Source organism: Grus americana, chromosome 3 (genome assembly GCF_028858705.1).
Source record: "Grus americana isolate bGruAme1 chromosome 3, bGruAme1.mat, whole genome shotgun sequence".
In the NCBI taxonomy this organism is placed as follows: domain Eukaryota; kingdom Metazoa; phylum Chordata; class Aves; order Gruiformes; family Gruidae; genus Grus; species Grus americana.
In genome coordinates this window covers 1,123,518-1,145,108 of record NC_072854.1, presented here as the reverse complement: position 1 = coordinate 1,145,108, position 21,591 = coordinate 1,123,518, and the positions used below count along the sequence as shown (strand labels likewise).

The 21,591-nt window shown below is 55.2% G+C and overlaps 1 protein-coding gene across 12 annotated transcripts in view; it reads left to right on the top strand.

The window, feature by feature from the left end:
• OTOF (otoferlin) overlaps positions 1-19,860 on the top strand; it is a 114,728-nt gene extending 94,868 nt beyond the window's left edge. For 4 of the 12 annotated variants that reach the window (XM_054819282.1, XM_054819279.1, XM_054819278.1 and 1 more), the window contains 19 exons: positions 83-244; positions 527-689; positions 1,645-1,775; positions 3,330-3,359; positions 3,999-4,133; positions 4,525-4,591; positions 6,480-6,634; positions 7,293-7,427; positions 8,346-8,483; positions 9,655-9,782; positions 10,357-10,527; positions 11,094-11,254; positions 11,957-12,099; positions 12,619-12,707; positions 14,813-14,911; positions 17,073-17,314; positions 17,696-17,874; positions 18,064-18,164; positions 18,669-19,860. In XM_054819282.1, coding sequence (XP_054675257.1) covers positions 83-244; positions 527-689; positions 1,645-1,775; positions 3,330-3,359; positions 3,999-4,133; positions 4,525-4,591; positions 6,480-6,634; positions 7,293-7,427; positions 8,346-8,483; positions 9,655-9,782; positions 10,357-10,527; positions 11,094-11,254; positions 11,957-12,099; positions 12,619-12,707; positions 14,813-14,911; positions 17,073-17,314; positions 17,696-17,874; positions 18,064-18,164; positions 18,669-18,849 — 2,610 coding nt within the window. In that variant the 3' untranslated portion in view covers positions 18,850-19,860. The remainder of the gene's footprint in view (positions 1-82; positions 245-526; positions 690-1,644; positions 1,776-3,329; positions 3,360-3,998; positions 4,134-4,524; positions 4,592-6,479; positions 6,635-7,292; positions 7,428-8,345; positions 8,484-9,654; positions 9,783-10,356; positions 10,528-11,093; positions 11,255-11,956; positions 12,100-12,618; positions 12,708-14,812; positions 14,912-17,072; positions 17,315-17,695; positions 17,875-18,063; positions 18,165-18,668) is intronic. The other 8 variants (XM_054819288.1, XM_054819284.1, XM_054819280.1 and 5 more) reach the window with 6 other exon arrangements.
• Positions 19,861-21,591: the final 1,731 nt, after the last annotated feature.

The following is a 21,591-nucleotide window of genomic DNA, read 5'->3' as shown; positions in this document are numbered from 1 at the left end:
AATTCCTTTGGCTCCAGCCCAGCTCCAGCCAGGGGCAGTCCCTCTCACATTCATGCTCTTCCTTTTCCTCCTCCTGCCCTAGATCTTGTTTTGGGGGCTGAGGGATCTGAAGAGAGTGAACCTGGCCCAGGTGGACCGGCCTCGTGTGGACATTGAGTGTGCTGGGAAGGGGGTCCAGTCAGCCCTCATCCAGAACTACAAGAAAAACCCCAACTTCAGCACTTTGGTCAAGTGGTTCGAGGTGGTGAGTGTTTCCTCTTCCCCTGAGCCCTCAGCTGAAACTCAGATTTTCTGGAGCCCAAACAATGGCTCCTAGCCCCTTGCTTCAGTTTCCCCACAGCAACGGGGGATATGAGCTCCAGCCCAGTTGGTGATGGCCTTTCTCTGAGGGTCCCCAAACCATGCTTTGCTGGAGCTGCTCTAGACCTCTTCCTCCAACACAACCCCCGCCTTAGTCCCTGCTAGCCTTTCCAACTACCAAAGCAGACATCCCACAGCCCATGACCAGAACACCTTTGCTTCCCAGGACCTCCCAGAGAATGAGCTGCTTCATCCACCCCTCAACATCCGGGTGGTGGACTGCCGGGCTTTTGGGCGTTACACCCTGGTGGGGTCCCATGCCGTCAGCTCCCTGCGAAAGTTCATCTACCGCCCACCAGATAAGAAAGCTCAGCACTGGAATATGACAGGTACCAGGCTTGGGCCATGGGGACCTGGCTGGTATGGGTCATTGGTGGGGCATTGTGCATGGAGAAGTGGGAGATGGGTAGAGGGTTGTAAGGACCATGGGATATTGCCTGCTTGTTGGTTAAGCAAGCAGTGATTCAGAGTTTGGGTCAAGGGGGGTGAGAAGGCACAGGGTGTGAGGCCATGATTCCCCTTAGATTATTTGATCTGTGGGTCTCACTGCAATCACTGTGTGCTCCCCCTGATACCTGTAAGACAAGAACAGCTGGTTCACCTCTAACATCTCTGTGTCTTCATGACTCTACACTCCCCAAATGTTCCTCAAGAATGGCAGGTGAATTTGCTGTGCCCCATGCCTGCTGCCGCTGTTACAAGAGTAAAGACTAGACAGCTAGATTGGGGCAGGGGGTGGCCGCCCTCTCAATCCCAACCACCATCCTATCTATCAGTACCAGAGAATTCCCCACAGCAAAAGCCATCACAAACCCACTTTCCCTGCACCCAGCACAGCAGCTAAGGGCTTGGTGAGCCACAGGAATTGCTCATCTCCTCCCAGTCCTTGGTGGAAGTGGAGGCACTCTTGGCTGGGCAGAGACAGGAGGTCTGTGGGGGGATTGCCAAAGGCCATCCCTGGTTGCAGACAGAGGTCTGGATCTGTGGTTGTGTCCATGCCAGATGATACTTTCAGGGCAATCATCTTCTCTGCCTCTTCTTCTCTGGACACGGTTGCAGGTGAAAAAAACAAAATCCTTTCTCATCATTTGCTTTCTTTTGCTATGGAAGGGGTTTTAATCGTGCTGTAAGGGTCTGTGCTCATTTCCTCCACTCTTCTTCTCTGAACAAGGCGGTCACACATCATCACTCCTGCATGAATCCTGTAGGACCTCACCTGAGCTCTCAGTTTCTCTTCTACACTATCCTTCTCTCTTGTTCTTTCTCTCTCTGTCTTCTGTCCAGCTAAACACCTCAATGGCTATCTGGCAGTGGCCAACAGGGCCCATCGCTCTCACCCCACAGGGGAGATCGTTGTCAATATGGAACCTGAGGTTCCCATCAAGAAGATGGAGACAATGGTGAAGCTGGAAGCTGTGAGTATCCATATGTCAGCACCACTTTAGCATCTCTTTCCTCACTGAACTGGCAGTCTTTGAGGGATTCTGCCTAAACAGAGGCCTCCTTGTCCTGCTGAACATGGAGTTGGGGTGATGCTTGGAATGAAGGGCTTTGGGTCATCGTCAGTCCTACAAATTGGCCTCTCTGTCCTCTCTGAAATTAGCTGGTGCTTGCTGCCCAGAAAAGGACTGTCCTGGGCTATGCAAATTAGACAGCTTTATGTTTCTCTTCAACAACAGTCAGGTGGGAATGAGCACCTATGAGCACAACCCTGTTGCCATCTGTGACCAACGGGGACCCAAGTGACCCATCAGAAATTCCCCCTCTGCACAGCTGCAGCAATCCTGCCCTTTCAAAGCATGGCGCAGTCTCTGCAAGCAGCCAGGGTCACACAGATCTCCCCGATACTTTTTCCTTTCTACAATCGTTTTGAGACACTCAGATGGCTACGTCAGCTCTTTGAAACGCCCGTTCAGCAATATGGATGGGTGGTCGGCACGGTGTCACCACCACTGTACAGCACGTCTGAGCCGTACAGGACACAGCAGATGCACGTGGCATAGAGCTGACCCAGCCACACAGAGTCAGTCTGAGGCAGCCAAGGCTCTTTAGACCTGTTGTGCTTGCCCTGAAAATTTGGCACTGTATTCATTGGTGTGTCCCATGGCATCAGGCTTTGTTCACACACTGAATGTGCCTGTGCCCGTTTTCTTACCCAGAACAGGAATTATAACTCCTTCTTGTACTTGTTCCAGAGCTTCCTCCACAAAAAGAAACAGATTTCTTTTTGCAGGAGGCCCTTTGCGGCAATATGTGCACAGAACCCCCCAGACAAGCAGCAGACACACATGCGCATGCTACAGGCGTGTTGTGGATTCCAAGTACGCGTGGCCTCTCACATGGGCGTGTTTACAGAAAGGCTATGGCACATACAAAGCCTCACGAGCACACATGTACAGATACATACACATACATACACCCCACAAGGTCCCTGGTGCATTTACGTATATATGCACCTATATGTAGAGTTCCTCGTACGTGCACAAGAACCGTATCGTGTACGTCTGCTCACGCAGCTTCATGCAAGAGGAGCTACAGAGGTGTGTGCATGGACGTGTCTGGAATGCCCCAGAACACATGTGCTTCTTCAAATCTACCGCAGTAGCTTGCAGACCTTCCTAGACAGGCAAGAAAAGCTCCACGAGAGAAGAGGCATTATCCACGCTGAAGGCCAAGGTGTCTTTCCAGACCCGGTCCCTCGCTGTCCGGGACTGCGGTTCTCCCTCAGCAGAGTGCAAGAGAGAAGTCTCCCACGCGGAGATGGGTTTGGTGTGTCACAGCAGACATCTCCCCTGTATGCGGAGCTTTTCCAGCCAGGGTTCTTCATTCAAGGCGTTCGGTTCCTTCATCCCTGGGCAGCTGCCTGTGACTTCTAACGCATGCGTGTGCCAGTGTGTATTTGTACTCAGCAGAGGCTGCGCTGCTAACCTGCTCTCCCTCTCCCTGTTCCCTTCCACCCCGGGCGGCAGAACTCCGATGCAGTGGTGAAGGTTGACGTGGTAAGTGATGGATCTGCTCCACATCCCTGCTCCCAACCCTCCACTCCCTATCCAACCCTTCTGTGCAGCTTTCAACAGACCATGTGTCCTCACCAACCCCGAGATAGATCAGGACCGGCACCCCTTCATCCCACGGCAGAGACAGAGCAGCGTTGTCTAATCAATAGATATGGCTGTGGCCTGGTCCTTGAGGACCGAGAAGCTCTTTGGGGCCAGCACTTCTCAGTCCCAGGAGGAGCAGGCTGTGGGAAAGATGCTGGTTATTCCCAGCACAACCAGATACCAGCTGCAAAAGGCTTTATTGCACCTCTGAGTGGACCCAGGGTGCTTTGCCGGGCAGAGCGAGGATTGCTACCGGGTGAGATTCAGGTGCTGTAGCCTGGAAAACGCATGGATGAAAGGGGTGATGGACAGGAGGGGATGTCTTGGGACTCTGTGTCTCTCTGGAGCCTCGGGCATCGTTGCTGCTCTGTGCCTCCGTCTCTGAGGCTGTAAATGGGGGAAGGTGTTAACGAGGCCACCCAGGCCGGAGGGATGTGCCTTCTCGGGTGCCTCACCCACCACCTTTGCACTTCAAGAGACGTTTCACTTCTGGCTGATCCCTCTTCCTCTCTGCCTTTGCTTCCCTTGTCCCTGCAGTCTGAGGAAGAGAAGGAGAAAAAGAAAAAGAAGAAGAAAGGAGGAGGAGGAGAGGAAGTAGAAGAGGAGGAGCCAGACGAGAGCATGCTGGACTGGTGGTCCAAGTATTTTGCTTCAATTGAGACTATGAAGGAGGTGGGTGCAGAGCGGAGGAGGGGTCTATGTAGGGGAGGGGAGAGGAAAATGTTTCCTGCCTGCGTGATCTCACCTATTTCCAGCTGCTTCCAAATGCTTGGGGCTGTGCTGCTTTCCTCGCTAACCTTGCCCGACTGTCGGCAATGCTTTTTTTTAACTCGGCAGAGCTGAGCAGGATTCTTCTTCCTTGGGTGCACTCTGGGTGCCCTGGTTTGTACTCGGACATAGGTATTTAACAGCATCAGTGTGCAAGGCTGTGCTCAGCAACTTTGATTTCTCCAGCGCTGCTCAGATGGGAAGAGAGAGCTGTGACCCTGAAATGGGCACTTCCAGTGAGCACAGAGACCTCGGCACAAGCACCCACTCTCTCTTTGCTTCATTTCTCCCCCAGCAACTCCGGCAGCAGGAAGCAGCCGCAGCGGAAGCAGAGGAGAAGGAAGACATGGAGATTGCAGAGGGTAAGCAGATCACGAACAAGAGAGAGACATGGCGGGGAAAGGTAGGACCAGGACTCCTTTTGGTGCTTGAACACCCCTTTTGGAGCACGCCGTTGCTCTTCTACTGAACCAGATGTGTTGTATATCCCCGTGAAGGATGAACTTTTGTGAATGCAAGCCTGGTGTGGGCGGTGTAGGGCTAAGATGCTGATGCCAGGTGAATCCAAATCAGAGCATGGTATTGTGGCAGCCTCCAACCCATCCATGCTGGGAGGAAGGTCATGTCCAAGTAATGCAAACTAATGACCAGGATCCATGTTAATGTCCGAGGACATTTTTGTGCAATGACATGTTAATATGTCATTGGAAGTCCCATCGCTTTGGCCATGCAGCTGTGTTAGCTATAGGATTCTGTGCCTGATGTCTGTGGAGCACACCAAGTAATAGACACTTCTAGATCACCTTCATGGGGTTTTCCATCCTCATTTTTTTAAATTTTTCTCCAGTTTTGCAAGAGAAGATTCAACCAGGCAAAAGGTCTGGGATTCATCTAACCTGAGTGTTTTTACTTGCATGTAGAGGCCTCCTTATCTGCTGCTCTAGCACAGGCAGTGAAGAAAAATATGTACTTTTAGGGGAAGTTCTCTGACCTATTTTCAATACTTTGTTACGATCAGCTGAACTGTGCCCTAAATGTGTTTTCCTCTGAAGGAAGTCAGATGGGGAGCTGCATACATCTAAAGTTGGGTGAGATAAATTTTGTACCACAAGTGATGTGGGCCAAGAATACTGATGAGTTGGGATGTGTTGGTCAAGGGTGACTTTGTCCAATTGCAGCCTGGAGGCTCCTTGCCAGTCCCACCAGCAGGGCTTGGAGGGGTTTCCCCAAGGACCTTCATCCATGCCCTCCATATGTCCCGTGTCCCCATGACAGTGGGTTGCTGTCATGCCTGGACAATGCAAAATCCATTAGCTGAGAAAAATAAAGAGCCTGGTTTCTTTTGGAAGACTAGTCTTGATATGACGAGAAAGATGAGGCCAGGTCTTGCTGAGCTTGGAGACAACTCTGAGCAGCTTCTTCCTGGGCTTGCTATCATGGCAGAGCTGCTGGGGGGTGTCTTCTGTCCCCCATTGTTTTATTCCTGTCTTCTGTGAAGGGTCCATTTCCCCTTGGCACTCCCATTCCTTCCTCCCTTCTCTTCCACATTAAGTCTTTGTCTGTTGTCATCTGTCTGTCCCCATCTGCATTGCCCGGCAGTCATGAAAGCTGGCAGAGGCAGTGAGAAATGGGGATTGTGGAGGGGTGGGAGAGGTTTTTCTTGGAACGTGCCTTTCCAGGCAGCCTGTTCCCAGTGTAGTTGATGTCCCTGGCCGTTGGTTGCTCTGAATACAGACCGTAACAACCTGTCCTTGCAGCTGGTCATGGGCAACACCTCTTTATGGGCAGCAGCCTGTGCTCTGGTGCTGAGCATCAAGCACTGTCCCCTCTGCAATACCCAGGCTGGGGTTTTATTCTCCAGGCTGCATACAGCAGGAAAAGTCTCCAGTAGAAGGAAGAAAAGGAGATACTGTGGGCAGGATCAGGTCTTCTCACTGCTGCTGAAGCTAGCCAGAGCCTAGCACTTTCAGTCCATGTTTTGTAGCCCTCCAAATGACTTCTGCTCAGGTCAGCTCTGGAAGCTCCCTGCACAGAGGTTTCTGGGCTCCTGGAGATGCTGTCACCTGGGCAGCAGTGGCCAGAGACAAGGATAGACAGGAGAGGGCTGGGGTGGGAGTTGCAGGCACTAGCACTGTCAGCTTTCATGCTCCTGTTTGAAGGATTTTGATCAAGTCACCCCTTCCTGTATCCTCCACCCCTCCTCACCCTCATTTCCATCTCCTCCTCCCTGCCACTTCCCCTCGGACTCAGAAATCAAACTTGATGACTCTCCCATGAAAGGCTCCAAGGGTCAGGCGAAGAACAAGGAGAAGTACAAGGCACCCAAAGACGACAAGAAGAAGAAGCAACAGTCAGTCCCTGAGCTTCCTGAGAAGAAGAACAAGCAGAAGATTGATGAACTGAAGGTGTGTGTGTGTTGGCAGGGGAGGAGGAGACCCCGCCTGCTCAGTGGCAGGCTGGAAGTCTGGCAGGATGGCAGTCCCAGCCGTCTGGGAGATGAGAGCAGGATGGATCAACCCTGCCTGAGGCACCTTGCCTATCTATCTGAGGGGTATTTAACCCTAGGTGAGATGTGCCTTGGGACTGCCAGCTTCCCTCCATAGTTTGAAGGAGTCAGAGGTAACGAGCTTCACAGAACAGGGTTTTTCCTGAGATAGGATCATTCTTGGGGCAGCCTGGATGTGCCCTGGATGGAGGGGAGAGTTTTCCAGCCTGGCTAGGGTTGGCTCAGCCAGGACTCAGGGCAGGGATGGGCTTTGGTTCAACATACTGGCCCATGGTGTTTGTTAGGATTAACGTAGTCTGTGATTCTGGGGTTCAGAAGGGGTTTGAACCTGGGTCTTGCACAGAGCGGGGACAGATGCCTCACCCATTCGGCTGAGCTTCTGCTTGTATGCATCAAGCTTCATCACAATGACGTGAAGATCCTTTTCCTTCCTAGAGAATTGGGCACTGAGGTGTCCATGTTCCCTGAGTTGACTCAGGTAGTCACCCTATCTTTTCCTCAATTTTTTTTTCCTGTTTTTTACCTAATTCTCCCCCTTTAACTTTCTGTCATCTCAGGTCTTCAACAAAGAGCTGGAAACAGAGTTTGATAACTTCGAGGACTGGCTGCACACCTTCAACCTGCTCCGTGGGAAGATTGGGGACAACGATGACAATGCAACAGAAGAGGAGCGGATAGTGGGGAGGTTCAAAGTGAGTTTGGTTGCTGAGTTGGGCCAGGGCAGGGGGCAGCTTAGGAAGCACTTGCCAACAGGTTTCCCTGCTAAAGCTGGTTTAGCAGGAAGGGGTTGGATGCAATATAAACCAATGTACATTGACCCAGCTGCTGGCACCTTGCAAGGAGGGTAAACCTCCAAGGACAGCCCCAGAAATCAGATAGCTTTAAAGAGCGCATCCACAGAGGTGGTGATCTGCAGGCAAATAGATCCTTGATGATTCTTACAGAAGGCCAAGGGAAAAGCAAATCCTCTTTTTTGCCCACTGTGGGCAAATAAGTCATGCCCCGGGTTATCTCTGTGAACCATTTTTCACCAATACCAGTCACCTAGGCTGACGGCCATTTGCACCATTGCCAGTCCCCAGGCAATGTAGGAGCACATCTGTCAGCTATAAGATTCTTGAACAAGAACCCTTTTGATGATGTGATCCTGGCCAGATGAAGCCTGTTGATGCCATTTTTGCCCTTTGTTTGCTTAGCAGAGTAGATGAGCCGGCAGTTCCCCACCTTAGGATCAGATGTTTGGGGAGCATAGAAATCAGCAGTGTTTCATGTGGTAGTTCCCAGGTTTTCCAGCCCATCCCTTGTCAACCCTTTTATTCCCATTGCTTTTGTCCTCCTGTCCTGTTTTACGCTTGGAAATCCCTGCCCATGAGCACCTTGCTAGTTTGATTCCTCTGCAGGTCTCCTTCCCTTTGTCCAATTTCTCTGCTCATGGTTGCAACCCCTGAAGAGGCCCTTGTGAGGTAGAGGAAATTTCCAGATCTGGCCTGTCATGGCTAGAAAGAAGGATATTGACTGGGTCCTCAGGAAGGGTGGTTTGGGATAGGTCTGCTTATCCTGAGCCCCTGGGCAGCAGGAGTCTCACAGGGCTGTGCACTCCCTCGCACCAGGGCTCCATGTGTGTCTACAAAGTGCCGCTCCCTGACGATGTCACCAAGGAGGCAGGATACGACCCCAACTTCGGCATGTTCCAGGGGATCCCCAGCAACGACCCCATCAATGTGCTGGTCCGAGTCTATATTGTGCGGGTGAGTATAATCGTGTGGTGTGTTAAGGCGTGATCCTGCGCTCCCTTCCACGGCGCACACCCAGGAACTGGTCCCAAAGCTGTAGGGATGTCGCTTTTTAGCACTCAGTGCATCAGGGCCAAGGATGCAGCATGAGGACTGAAGCAATTCATTGATGGGGATTTGAATGGTGTCTCCATAGCTGTGTGCTCCATGCACTGGGAGCAAGCCAGATCCAAGCTCCTGCCAGATCCAGAGACCTCTCTTCTGGTATGCAGGATGGACTGATGTGTCTGTCCTAGGGCTTAACTCAAGTGAATAATTTGGATCAGCCTGCACTGCAAGGTGCTGGTTCCTTACATAGCCACAACACCTCAGTGAAGTACGAGCAGAGCAGAATGGGAGCTGGCAGGGTCTAACAGACCTGGCTGAAGGGCATGGCACCTCTTTGAACATGCACCAAGTGATTATTGATGTGATCCAGCTAATGCACATTCCTTTATATGGAGTGTGCTCTGGAAAAAGTCCTTTCCTGACATGTGGGTGAGGTACTGTAGCCAGGCACTCGAGAGGCATCTCAGTCCTGCTAAAAGCACCTGGGCTGCTCTTTGTCACCACCTTGTCCCAGTGTTTTACAAATGCAACCTACTTTTGGCTACATTTCCCACTATCCTGATTCTCCATCCAGTGCTGCATCCCATTGCCCAGCGGCATAACGAGTCTCCCGTCCATCACCAACAGACTGAGGCTGCAATGGTAGACACCAGCGTGGTCAGCACCACCAACAACCAGGATTGGCTGAATGTGTCCCAGCACGGCCATCTGCACTTGTGTGCCATGATGGAAGTTGGGACTGGAGAGTTTGGGGATACTCTCCCCCTTTGTGGGGAGAAGCCAGAAGCCCTTGGTCCTAATGGAGTGAGTGAAGAGAACAAGAGGGGAAGGGGGAAGTCTTCTTGACATCTTGGTCAGGTTGCTGTTCTGGGTCTTTCTTCAGAGGAGCCTATTTCTTTCCACTGATGAGAGAGATGCCAAAGACGACTGTGGTTATGTCTGTTTAGGATGACCAAAGAGCTTAGCCACGTGCCTATGGCCAGGCAGGGCCAGATGGTCTCAGGGATGGAGAATAGGGCCAGCCCTGAATTCTTCACTACTGTGGATGTCACTGTTGTATCTCAACTGTTCCCTACAGGCCACGGACCTTCACCCGGCTGACATCAATGGGAAAGCCGACCCCTATATTGCCATCAAGCTGGGGAAGACAGACATCAAAGACAAGGAGAACTACATCTCCAAGCAGCTGAACCCTGTCTTTGGAAAGTGAGTTGCCCCAGCCCTGTTAACTGTCTGCACCTGGAAGGGGTGAGCTAAGCCTGAGCCAAGCCCTCAGACCTGCACCCTGGCCGTCCCATAGTTGCTGCTTGGGCTCAAAAGACAGGACTCATCGCACAGAACTTCCCTTGCGAGCAGTGTAGAGCATGCTCATTTCAGCCATCCGTCCCTCTTTGCCAGCTGTATGGTCAATGTAGAAAAGGGCATTTAAGAGATGTCCATATCTCATCAAGAGTAAGTACCTACTTTAGGAATCATTAGGCTTGGATTCCAGTATGGCCTGGATCTCCAGTGACACACAAACTTAGTTTCAGGGCTGTTGATGTCCAGGTCAAGCAATCACCCTGTGCCACCGCCTCTCTAGGGCTGCTGGGTCTGAAACAACCCATGCAGAGATTTAATTAAAACCCCCTACCTTGAATGTCCTGCAGTGGTAGATGCAAATTAAACACTGTCCACAGACTGGAGCAGACCCACCTCGCCCATGTGTCTGTCCTGAGTAGCAGCCAAACCTTCTTCAATAGCTTTTCTCTTTCCCCTTACCTGCTTTCCCCTGGCCTAGATCCTTTGACATCGAGGCCACCTTCCCCATGGAGTCCATGCTGACAGTGGCGGTGTACGACTGGGACTTGGTGGGGACTGACGATCTCATTGGAGAGACCAAGATTGATCTGGAGAACCGCTACTACAGCAAGCACCGAGCTACCTGTGGGGTGTCACAGACCTACTCCATGTACGAGCAAAGCTTTCCCTGTCCAAACCTCTGCCTGGACCCGTGCCTATCTCATCTTCCACACCAAGCCTAGATCTCCTGCAGGAATCTCCTAAATGAAGGAGTTTATGGAGGAGTCTGTGCTGTACCCTCACTCTTAAGACAGGCTTTGTGACCAGCACAGCATGGCAGCAGTGGAGTGGGTTGTAAAGAGCCCAGGGCAGGGAGGAATGGACTGAGGAGCACTGGTGGGACTGGGTAGAGGGGTGAGACCAGAGCTGAAATAGCAGCAGGGCCAAAGGAGCAATGCCGAACATCAGGAGTCAAGTGGGATGCACTGGGAATTTCAGATCTGGGTCAGCACAGAGTAAAGGGGGTGGGGTGGAAGGGTGTTAGCAAAGTGTAGAGAGGGGGCACAGAGGGACCTGGTCTGCTCTGAAGGTTCGTGCTTTCTGCCTCAGATCTTTCCCCTGTGAATCCCGGGTCCTTCATGATGGCAGCACTTGTTTTGCTGGCAGAGGGGAACAAAATTGCTTCTTCCTCCAAATCTTCCTACTACTTCACTGACCTTGCCCTCCTATTCACAGACATGGTTATAACACCTGGCGTGACCCCATGAAGCCCTCCCAAATCCTGTCCAAGCTGTGCAAAGAGGGCAAAGTGGATGGGCCGCACTTTGGGCCAGGAGGAAGAGTGAAAGTTGCCAACAGGGTCTTCACCGGCCCCACGGAGATTGAGGATGAAAATGGTACCTGCCCCATGGGATGAAGGTTGTGGAGGGGACCAGGGGCTGGGGTGTCCCCTCATCATCCTGGACTGGAGACAGATGTAGTGGCCCCATCACCCTAAAGTAGCACTGCAATCACTCTCCATCCACCACCTTAAATGGACCTTCCAGTATGTGACCAGTTAGCATCTTTTAGACCACCCAGGCCAGTGGGTTGCTCTCAGAATCACTCATGGGTGTCTGTGGCATAGGATCACCAAAGCTACCTTTGAAAACTTCCTCCTGGCAGTGTATGCCCAAGGAGAGCAACGAAGACAGCCCACCCTGGCTTTTCCAGGGTTTAGGAAGCCATACTCCATGTAACTGCATCCCCAAACAATGGTTGTGGCCCAATGTGCTCACATGTGTTCAAGAAAGATGAAGGCAAGCCAGGAGTGGTGCAGAAGAGGAGAACATGGTCCATGGACACGGAGCTTGTTCAGCCTGGGAAAATGCAGACTGGCAGGGGATCTGGATCTTCTGTAAATGACTAGGGTTAGAGAGAGGAGAAAGAGTGGAGTTAGGAAGCATTGGCTGAAAGACAAAGTGTACACAAGGAAATGGAGAGGAGTAGGTAGCAGGCAGTTCTGTGCCCTTGAAGTAGGGGTGGAGGATCAGGGTTGTTTGCTGTCCCTGGTGTCTCTGCCCAGTTCTCCAAGCTCAGCCCTGCCTTTGCCCACGCAGGTCAGAAGAAGCAGACAGATGAACACCTGGCCCTGACTGTGCTGCGCCACTGGGAGGACATCCCACGGGCAGGCTGCAAGCTGGTCCCCGAGCACGTGGAGACGCGGCCGCTGCTGAACCCTGACAAGCCGGGCATCGAGCAGGTCCTCAAAGTCCCAGAGCAGAAGCAGAGGCAGCCCATGCTGCAGGGCCCGCAGATCCTCCAAGGGGGGAGCAGAGATGTCAGCTGGCCAGACCAGCCCTCACCCACCTTGTTGTGGGCAGCAGAGGTGGGGAAGGCACCCAGCACAGAGTGGCACCTTGGCATCAACAGCCCTTAACAGTCACCTGCTGACCCTAGCAGACTAAACCTTCAGTGCCTCTCCTGCTCCAGCCTGCATCCGTGTCATACCCCCAAGTCCCCTGGTCCCCTGACTCCCCCATGCCTGTGCACCTCGACCGTGCCAGGAGACACTTCTGCAGGGGGTGGAAATGGACTCATGACATGCAGGAGCCCTGCCCTGCTCCACATCTGGCAGGGTTCAGTGCTGCAGGCCCTGCCCCACATCTGGCACGGCCAGACTGATGTTGAAGGGCAAGAGGAGCTGGAGGGGGAGGATGCTGCCGGGTGGGATGGGCAGGGAGGGACAAGGGGAGCTGACTGCACCTCTCCAACCTTGCAGGGTCGCCTGGAGATGTGGGTGGACATGTTCCCCATGGACATGCCAGCACCTGGCCCTGCCACTGATATTTCCCCCAGGAAACCAAAGAAGTAAGGAACCTCCCAGCCAACCAACCCCAGGGAAAACTCAAGGCTGGGGATGGAGCCCTGCCTCTCCCCTCAACTGCTGCTGCTCCATTGCCCAGCCCAGCCCACTGTCTGGGTACCTCAGCCATGCTGGCACTTCCAGAGATCCCAAAACTGGAAGCATCGAGTGATGTCTTCCTCTTCCAGAGCTGCTCCTGAAGGGTGGTATCCCGCCTGTTCCACCCCCTGCAGCTCCCCATCTCTCTCGTCTGTGTAGACCAGGAAATTAAATTGTTACCCAGTCCCCGGCACAGAGCCGGGGCAGACCAGCCCTGACCCCCTCCCAGGTAGGGGCAGGGTTAGCCCAGGGTAAGGCATCCCTGAGCAGTTTGGACGGGTCCTTTCCAGGAGGTGAGGGTTGCCCAGCGTGGCCGGAGCCCAGGGAAGGTTACTAGGACAGAGTTGGTCAATCCAAGCAGGACAGAACAGGCAACAGGCAGTGTAATAAAGAGCTCTTCCCTTCCCACCCTGCCCTCTCCCAACTCACTGAGAGAGAAGAAAAACATTTCTTCCCTCAGCATCCCTCCTAGCCCTGCCTTACCCTGCTAGACTGTGTCCTTGGGCCCCTTTTCCCACCCCCAGGGCTGGGATATGGGGACAGCACTGGGCATCTTGGTGGGAGCCTCTTGCACTCCCGTGCACAGCAGATGATGACTTGGATGGAGAGAATGTTCCTGGATCCCAGCGGGCTGCAGATGGGCTGTGAACACCAGGGCAGGCACCCACAGGAAAGCTGCGGCCAGGGGTAAGGTCCAGACACCAGCACAGACTGGAAAAGCAGAGGGTTGCCTGCAGGACAGCCATGCTCAGCAGTGAGCCATGAGCTGGAGCTGAGATGTTCCTATTGATTGGCTGAAGAAGGGGTCTGCAGGTAGATAGTTTCAAGCAAGGTTACGCCATCTCCCCTGTCTTTGCTGGGAGCACCGGGCACCGCCTGACAGTAGCTGTAGGTGCAGGGTGCTGGAGAGGCACAGCACGGGACAAGCCCCCACCCACGGGTGCAGACAGGAGGAGGCTGGGGCTGGAGGAGATGGCAGGAGTCCCACAGCTGGGCTCAGCCAGCACATTGCCAGAGGGACATACCAGAGGAGGTGGGTTAAAGAAGCTGCAGATCCCCTTCCTCTCGCCTGTAGGACTCCCTGGTACTTCTAGCGATGTGTTGTGCTTGTGGCTGCAAGGCTGCGTTTCTCTGCCACCGTCCCCCAGCCTTCCTCCAGCCTTCCCACATTGCAGCTGTGCCCTGCGAGGAATCTGGCTTCTGCTCCCACCGGAGCTGCTTGCTTTATCACCAACATTCCCAACCAAGCTGAACTGGGAAACCCTGGGTTGATGCACACAAAAGGCGGTGCTGGGAATATCTCAGAGTCTCTGAACCTGCTGGAGTCCTTAGATTAGGAAAAATTTCTTCCCCCAAAGGGTTGTCAAGCCCTGGGACAGGCTGCCCAGGGAAGTGGCGGAGTCCCCATCCCTGGAGGGATTGAAAAGACGTGGAGATGTGGTGCTTGGGGACATGGGTTAGTGGTGGGCCTGGCAGGGTGAGGTTAATGGTTGGACTCAGTGATCTTAAAAGTCTTTTCCAACCAAAACAATTCTGTGATTCTAAGGACTGTGATGCCCAGCGAGCTGCCCTGCACACAGGAGCAGGGTTCACTTCTGAAGGCAGCAACAAATCTCCCCCCATTTCTAGGGGTGGACAGCCCTGCTCAGTAAGGTGGGGAAACCAGGAAGAGAGCTGGACTAAGAATGTTTTGCAGACCCCGTTTTAGCCACAAATCTACCAAAGACCAAGCCTGGGCTGTCCCCTCAAGCCTTTGGCTTGGACCTTGCAGACGCTCAGAGCGGAGGGAGGTAAAGCTGCCCTTGCTGCTGTGCTCACCCTGCCTAGGCTCTGAGCTCCCATGGAGATCCCGCTCCTGTTCCTGCCCTCATGATCCCTCAGATGACATCCCTGTGAGCAGTTCCCTGCGGTCTCAGTGCCTGACCCCAGTTTCTGGCAGCGTCACCCCGTTCCCTCCTGCCCCTTCCCCTGCCCCTATGCCTCACCTCCTTGTCTCCCTTCCTCCTGCCAGATATGAGCTTAGAGTGATAGTGTGGAACACAGACGAGGTCATCCTGGAGGACGATGACTACTTCACTGGCGAGAAATCCAGTGACATTTTTGTCAGGGGGTAGGTACAGCGTGGCATGCCAGCATCACCTCCTCTGCTTCAATCTGGGTTTGGGGGTGCTAGTGCTCGCTGGGGTCCCTCGGGGAGGGTTGGAGTGGGGAAGGGGGGTATGACGTGGACTGTGGTGCAGGGTCAGATAGCGCCAACGCTGCCATTGTCTTCTGTGCTGTGTTTCTTGCCTCTCCATCTCTCTCTTTTGGCTGCACGACCTGCTGCGTGTGCCTGGCCTGGCCGCCCAGCTTTGAGCTGCGGGTTATTATCTGGAACACCGATGAGGTGGTTTTGGAAGATGATGGTTTCCTGGCGGGAGAGAAGATGTCTGACATCTATGTCAGGGGGTAATGGCTGAGGCCTCGCTGCTTGGTCCTGTCTGCCCACCTCCTCCTTTTTGTGCTTTTCCTGATGCCCCCACTTGGCATTTCAGCCCTGCAACCTCCAATTCCAGCATCTGGAGCCAAACTGTGATGAATTCCCATCTCCGCTTCACTCGCACTCAGCAGTAGGGGAAGGTCCCTTCCAAAACTTGCCCGTACAGAGATGAGGGGACCTGCTCATGCCCCAGTTCTTTACAGGACCTCAAACCAATGCAACGGCATTTCAGGCTGGCGACTGACTACACAGTGATTTCCCACCAGTCTGTTAAACTGGTGGGTGCTTCCTCTGCAGCCTGGCCAGCTCAGGCCAGGTTCCTCTGCTTGCACCTCGTGCCGCTCTCGGAAAACTGGCTCTGTTTTGGTATCTCAGGTCCTATCAGCCCAGTAGCTTTTCTTCACTGGCTCTGAATCTGAGATGCTCCAGCCCTTCCCCATCTATTTGGTGGGCGATCACTTGACCTTTGTGTTTTGCGGGGCAGAGCAAGGCATCAGCACGACCAGAGCCCGAGAGAACAACCCTGCATTGGGTGCCTGAGCATGGAGTCATGTCCCTGCCGGCTGCAGCCCCTTGGGACACACAGACACACGAAAACCTGAGAGCACCCTGGGGAACGGAGACACCTTGGCTTGTCAGAGAAAGGGTCTGGGGGCACACACAGTCTTTAAAACAAAGCTGTGTTCTGCTGGGGACCAGACTTGCTGGTGTGGACCATCCTCCGTGTCCCTTTTGCTCTGGGAATCCTGCTCACTGGAGGCAGAAAATTGAGGGCACAAGCACATGCGATGATAAGGTGGGCATGGTTAATGGTGGGGCTTGATGATCTTAAAGGTCTTTTCCAACCAAAATGATTCTATGATTCTATGACTGACTGGGACCCCACTGTCTCCAGTGTCACGGTGCCCACGATGCCTGTCTGAGCTGGGCGCTTGGGTCAGCAGAGCCAACCCCATCCTCAAGCAGAGCCTGCAGCAAGCCCTAAATACCTCTGACGGGCTCAGATAGATGTGCCCTGACCCAGGGAGCCTGTGGTGACCAGCGTGGACTGAGCTGCCTCTGCACAGACTGCTGCCATCAGGGGAGGCTTAACTACTCCGTGGTGGAGTGAGAAGGTCTCTGCAGCCACCCCTGGGCCTGTCCACTCCACCAGTGCAACAAGAAAGCTGGAGGGTGACAAGGGCAGGGAGTGACAGGCCAAGGGGCATGGCCTGAAGCTGCAGGAGGGGAGATGGAGATGGGATGTGAGGCAGAAATCCTTCCCTGTGAGGGTGCTGAGGCCCTGGCACAGGGTGCCCAGAGAAGCTGGGGCTGCCCCTGGCTCCCTGGCAGTGTTCAAGGCCAGGTTGGATGGGGCTTTGGGCAAGCTGGGCTAGTGGAGGGTGTCCCTGCCCATGGCAGGGGTGGCACTGGGTGGGCTGGGAAGTCCCTTCCCACCCAAAGCAGCCTGTGATTCAATGGGAACATCCTTCTGCTCAACTCCCCAGCAATGCTCCTTGCCCCTGTCCACCTCTTTAACATGTCCCTGCCCAGAGAAAGACCCCTGACAACCTTCTTGCATTTCTTGCTCTCAACCCACCCTGTTCCTTCTATGGCCCTCCTGCCCCCGTGTCCATGCCACCCCTCAGAGATGCTGCTGTGGTGGTTTGAGTAGTCCCAGCCCATTGCTCACGGCTTTTGGGTCCTTGCAGTCTGTCCTGGAGACATCCTGGCTGCACGCACAGGATGGTCCTGTGCCCTCTCCTCCCTCCTGTAACATGTGCCAGCGCTCTCACCCCTCTGGTCCCTGCAGGTGGCTGAAGGGTCAGCAGGAGGACAAGCAAGACACCGATGTCCATTACCACTCGCTCACTGGTGAAGGCAATTTCAACTGGCGCTACATCTTCCCCTTTGACTACCTGATGGCGGAGGAGAAGATCGTCATCTCCAAGAAGGAGTCCATGTTCTCCTGGGATGAAACCGAGTACAAGATCCCAGCTCGCCTCACCCTGCAGGTCTGGGATGCTGACCACTTCTCGGCCGACGATTTCCTCGGTAAGCCGGGGGTCCGCTAAGCTGGGGCAATGGGGCAGTCGGCAGAGACCCCATGGCTGGACAAGTAGGGAGCAGAGTGAGATGAGACAAAGCCTATACAGGAACAACCCTGGAAGAGCAGCCCTGCTCCTCAAGTCCACAACACCCTACAAGCCCCTTTAGATGCTGCTGGTAAGAGCAGGTAGGATGAGAGCCCTTCTCTCCACTGCTGACGTTCAAAGGCAAAAATGTTGGCCTGCAGCAAAGATGTTGGCTTTTTAATTCCCAGAGCTAGTTTCAGAATTGCTCCCTAGGGCAGGAGATGCTGGGCCCAGCCCACCTCCAGCCAAGGACTCAGCATTTTGGGGGTGCCAACATCTGTGCTCCCCTTTCTCCTGCCAGGGGCCATCGAGCTGGACCTGAACCGCTTCCCCCGGGGAGCCAAGACATCGAAACAGTGCAGCCTGGAGATGGTGACGAATGAGGCAGAGCTGCCCATGGTCTCCATCTTCAAGCAGAAGCGAGTGAAGGGCTGGTGGCCGTTCGTGGCCAGAGATGAGAATGATGAGCTGGAGGTCACCGTAAGGATGGGGAAAAGGGAGGGATTTTGCATTCTGGGGACTGCACTCTTTGCAGACACCCTCCACCCCACCACCACCCCCCCCTCCGTACTTGCCTCTGTTCCCTCAGATCCCTTGCGTCACTACGTCTTGGGGGGCTGAGGTGGGGAGCATTGCCTAGGTCTCAGCACAAGTCTCTGCTCCCTACAGGGGAAAGTCGAGGCTGAACTGCACCTTCTGACGGCAGAGGAGGCAGAGAAATCCCCTGCGGGGCTGGCTCGCAATGAGCCTGATCCGCTGGAGAAACCCAAGTAAGGAGGAAACCTCACTCCCCAGCAGGCACCTGGGCTTCTGGGAGATGCTGTGGGGTGGGAGGGAGCCTGGCATGGGGAGATGAGGAAGGGTCGCACTGGGGGATGTAGTAGTGAGGGTTATGGGCAGAGCCATCTCTATTCACTGCCCCACTGCTTTTCCTTACTCTGTTCCTCCTCTGCCTCTCTTCTTGGCTCCATCCCCTTTCCTTGGCCTCCCACCACCTCCTCCTCCCCTCCAGTCCTCACCACCACATTCCAGCTTCGACTGGAATCCTCACACTCCCTCACAAACCTGCATTACTCCATCTGGCACATGTCATGCTGACTCCCCTTCTCCACCCTCCTGATCCTCCTGGTTGGGCTCTTTCACTCTGTGCAGGTTTACCCAGGGAAGGGGATCCTGTGCCTCCCTTTGCCCACCGTGTCCGTTGTTGCAGTGCCTGCTGTGCATCCCTTCTCCATGGCCACAGCATTAATGATGGGTATTTGCTTCCCCTCCAGCCGCCCGGACACGTCCTTCATCTGGTTCCTGAATCCACTCAAGTCCATCAAATACCTCATCTGCACACGCTACAAGTGGCTCATCATCAAAATCGTGCTGGCCCTGTTGCTCCTCATCATGATCGCCCTCTTTCTCTACAGCATGCCAGGCTACATGGTCAAGAAGCTGCTGGGAGCATGAAGCATGGGAGCCTCCCCCACATCCCCAGCCCCACGCCAGCACCTTCCCCAACCCCATGCCCTTCTCCTCCCCGCAGCCTCGCAGGACATCTCCTCGCTCCTGCTGCTGCTTGGCCTCCTCTTTTGCATTCCTCCTCTGTGGGTCCCATGCCTGGCTTTAGTCCCAGAGATGTGGGGCTGGAGGACGGCGTCCATCCCGAGGCTGAGCATCCCTCACCAGGGCTGGTAGAGGTGCGCAGCTGGCTGCTGCGGGGCACAAAGTCTGGGGGCCCTTTGCCCACTGGGGCCATGGCCGGTGGCGTCCCGGTGAGCTCAGTCCGCAGCTCCAGGGGAAGGGGAGGGAGAGCTGGGACTGCATCGCTGGAGCCATGGGAGCGCTCCCGAAAAGCTCGATGGAGGGACATTCCGAAACAAGGATGAAGCAGGCACCTGGGACAGCTGGGGACATGCCAGCCCAGCCAGTGTGGGGAGAAGTCACGGAGCGGCCCCAACGCCTGTCCCTGCTGCCATCACTGTCCCTGACACCCTCCTAGCCCTGGACGTCACTGATCCCGGTGCAGGGGCCACCGAGCACCGTGTCCCAGCAGCTGCCTAGTCCCTGCAGAGAGCCCTGGACTGTGCAAGGGGCAGACCCTGCCCTTCCCTCCCCACGGCTCTGGCAGTGGCAGGGAAGTGTCCAGCAGCTCAAACATCTTCCCAAGGTTACCGACCCAGAGCTGGTGGTGCCCGGACATCCCTGGGGGCTCACAGGGAGCCAGGTTCTCTGCCGTGGTGTGAGCTCCCTGTGGCCTTCTTGATTCTCAGTTTATTTTGTTTGGAATGATAGGTATTGCGGCTGGAGTCTTTCTCGCCGTGTGTATTAGGGAAGGGCTCTTTTCTCAGCTCACTGCAATATTCAGCTGTTGAAAAGCTACCTTTCTCAGCTTCAAGTGTGCAAGACCCTCATTGAATTGAAGAGGTCTTGGGGATGTTTTTAGGATACTACTGTTTTAATCAGTCAATAAAAATCGGCTTTCACTTCTGGGTTCTCCGCCGAGGTCTCGCATTAGTGGGGAGGGGACCCGTCGCTGGCTGGAGCCCTTTCCTCCTTCCCTCATTTTGCCCTGTTGCTTCCCAGTCACAGCCTGTTCTCCCAGTTGGGAAAACTGGTCCCTCAGCTGCAAACCCGGCACGTCCCTGCCTTCCCCTCTGGGCAGGACGGCAGCAGGCAGACAGCGATGTCTCGGGGACCACAGCCCCGGTCTCTTCCGCGCATCAGGGTCCTGTGCCTCCTGTGCCGGATCCTGCCTCTCCACACATGCTTTCCCTCCCAGCAGTTCCCTCAGCGTCTCTCACCGTCATCCCAGCGCTCCCGGATCGCGGCATCTCATCCTCCAGAAACCCCTCCCGAACCCCACGGCTGCGATGGCTGCACCAGACAGCCCCGTCCCGCCCCCGTCCCCCACGCTGGGCTCACCCGGCCCACGCTCCTCCCAGTCCCACCTTTCCTTGCCGCTGCTCCTTACGCCTCCATCACCATGGAGTGGAAGAGCGCGTCGACCTTAAAGCGGAGATCGAACGGCAGCGCCCGGTCCCCTGTCGGGGTGCCGCTGGGTGCTGAGCTCCCTCCTCTCCACGCGCGGCCCTGCTCGTCCCTGACGCCCCTGCGCACGCTGGTCTTCAGTTTGGCCCAGGACTGCCAGGCGTGCTGCAGCCTGGGCCCCTGCCCCAGGCCCTTGTAGCCCACCCAGGGCAGGGGCTCCCTCCCAGCTCTCTGCAGCCTGTCCAGGGCCCGAGACTGGGGGGGATGTGCCCACGGGGGCAGGGGCCACACCGGGCCCAGGCCGGGGACAGACTCCCCCGGCACAGCCGGCTGCAGGGCCGCGCTGCCGGCAGCCCAGCGCTTTGCCCACGCCTGCCTCGCGTCCTGCCTGGCCGGTCCCGCTTGTCCCTTTGGGGGTCCCTGGGCCCCGAGGACGGGGAGCCATGCCTGCGAGCCCTCGCTGTCCCCAGGGCTCCTGGGCAGAGGCGCCTTGCAGGCCCTGCAGCATCTCTCGGGGGCCGTTTGGGGGAGCAGCCAGGTGACCTCCCACGCGTGGAGCGGCTCCCCGCCGACGGCCAGCTCCAAGCCCAGCCGCAGTTCCAGCTGTGAGACCTCCTCGCGCACCAGGAGGTTCATGGCGTAGAGGACGGCAGCCAGTGTGGGCAGGTCCTGTTCTGCTGCGGGCTGGCTGCAGTGCGGGCAGCTGCCAGTGAAGAATCGGTGGCACTGCAGGCAGACCAGATATTCTTTCTTCACGGCCTCGCACAGGGTATCAGCGCCGTCATCCTGAGTTGCCTTCAGCATATGCAGCAGGTCGAGGCAGATTTGGGTTATGTCCAGGGACTCCATCATGGATCTGGTGAGCTCCTCCATGTTGGTGATGGAGGGCTGGTTCCTGAGGAGCCCTGAGCTGGTGACACCATGACCCACGTCCTCTCTCTCCCAGGACAGCTTCCTTGCTGAGGCAGCTTTCCCACCACAGCTGCTTTCCCACCATCATCCTCCACGGGGCTTCCATCTAGGGGGGGAAATATCAGCTGGCCTGTGGGGGCTGCTGTGGGACGGGATTGACCCAGCACCCTCTCTCTGTCTTCTCCTGACCTACTGGGTGATGTCCCAGCTGCCCGGAGCTCTGGGATGCTCTGGTGTCACCAAATATGGGATAATAAACTCTCCAATACTCCATTTTTAGTATTAGAAAGCAGACATTCTTTAGTACAG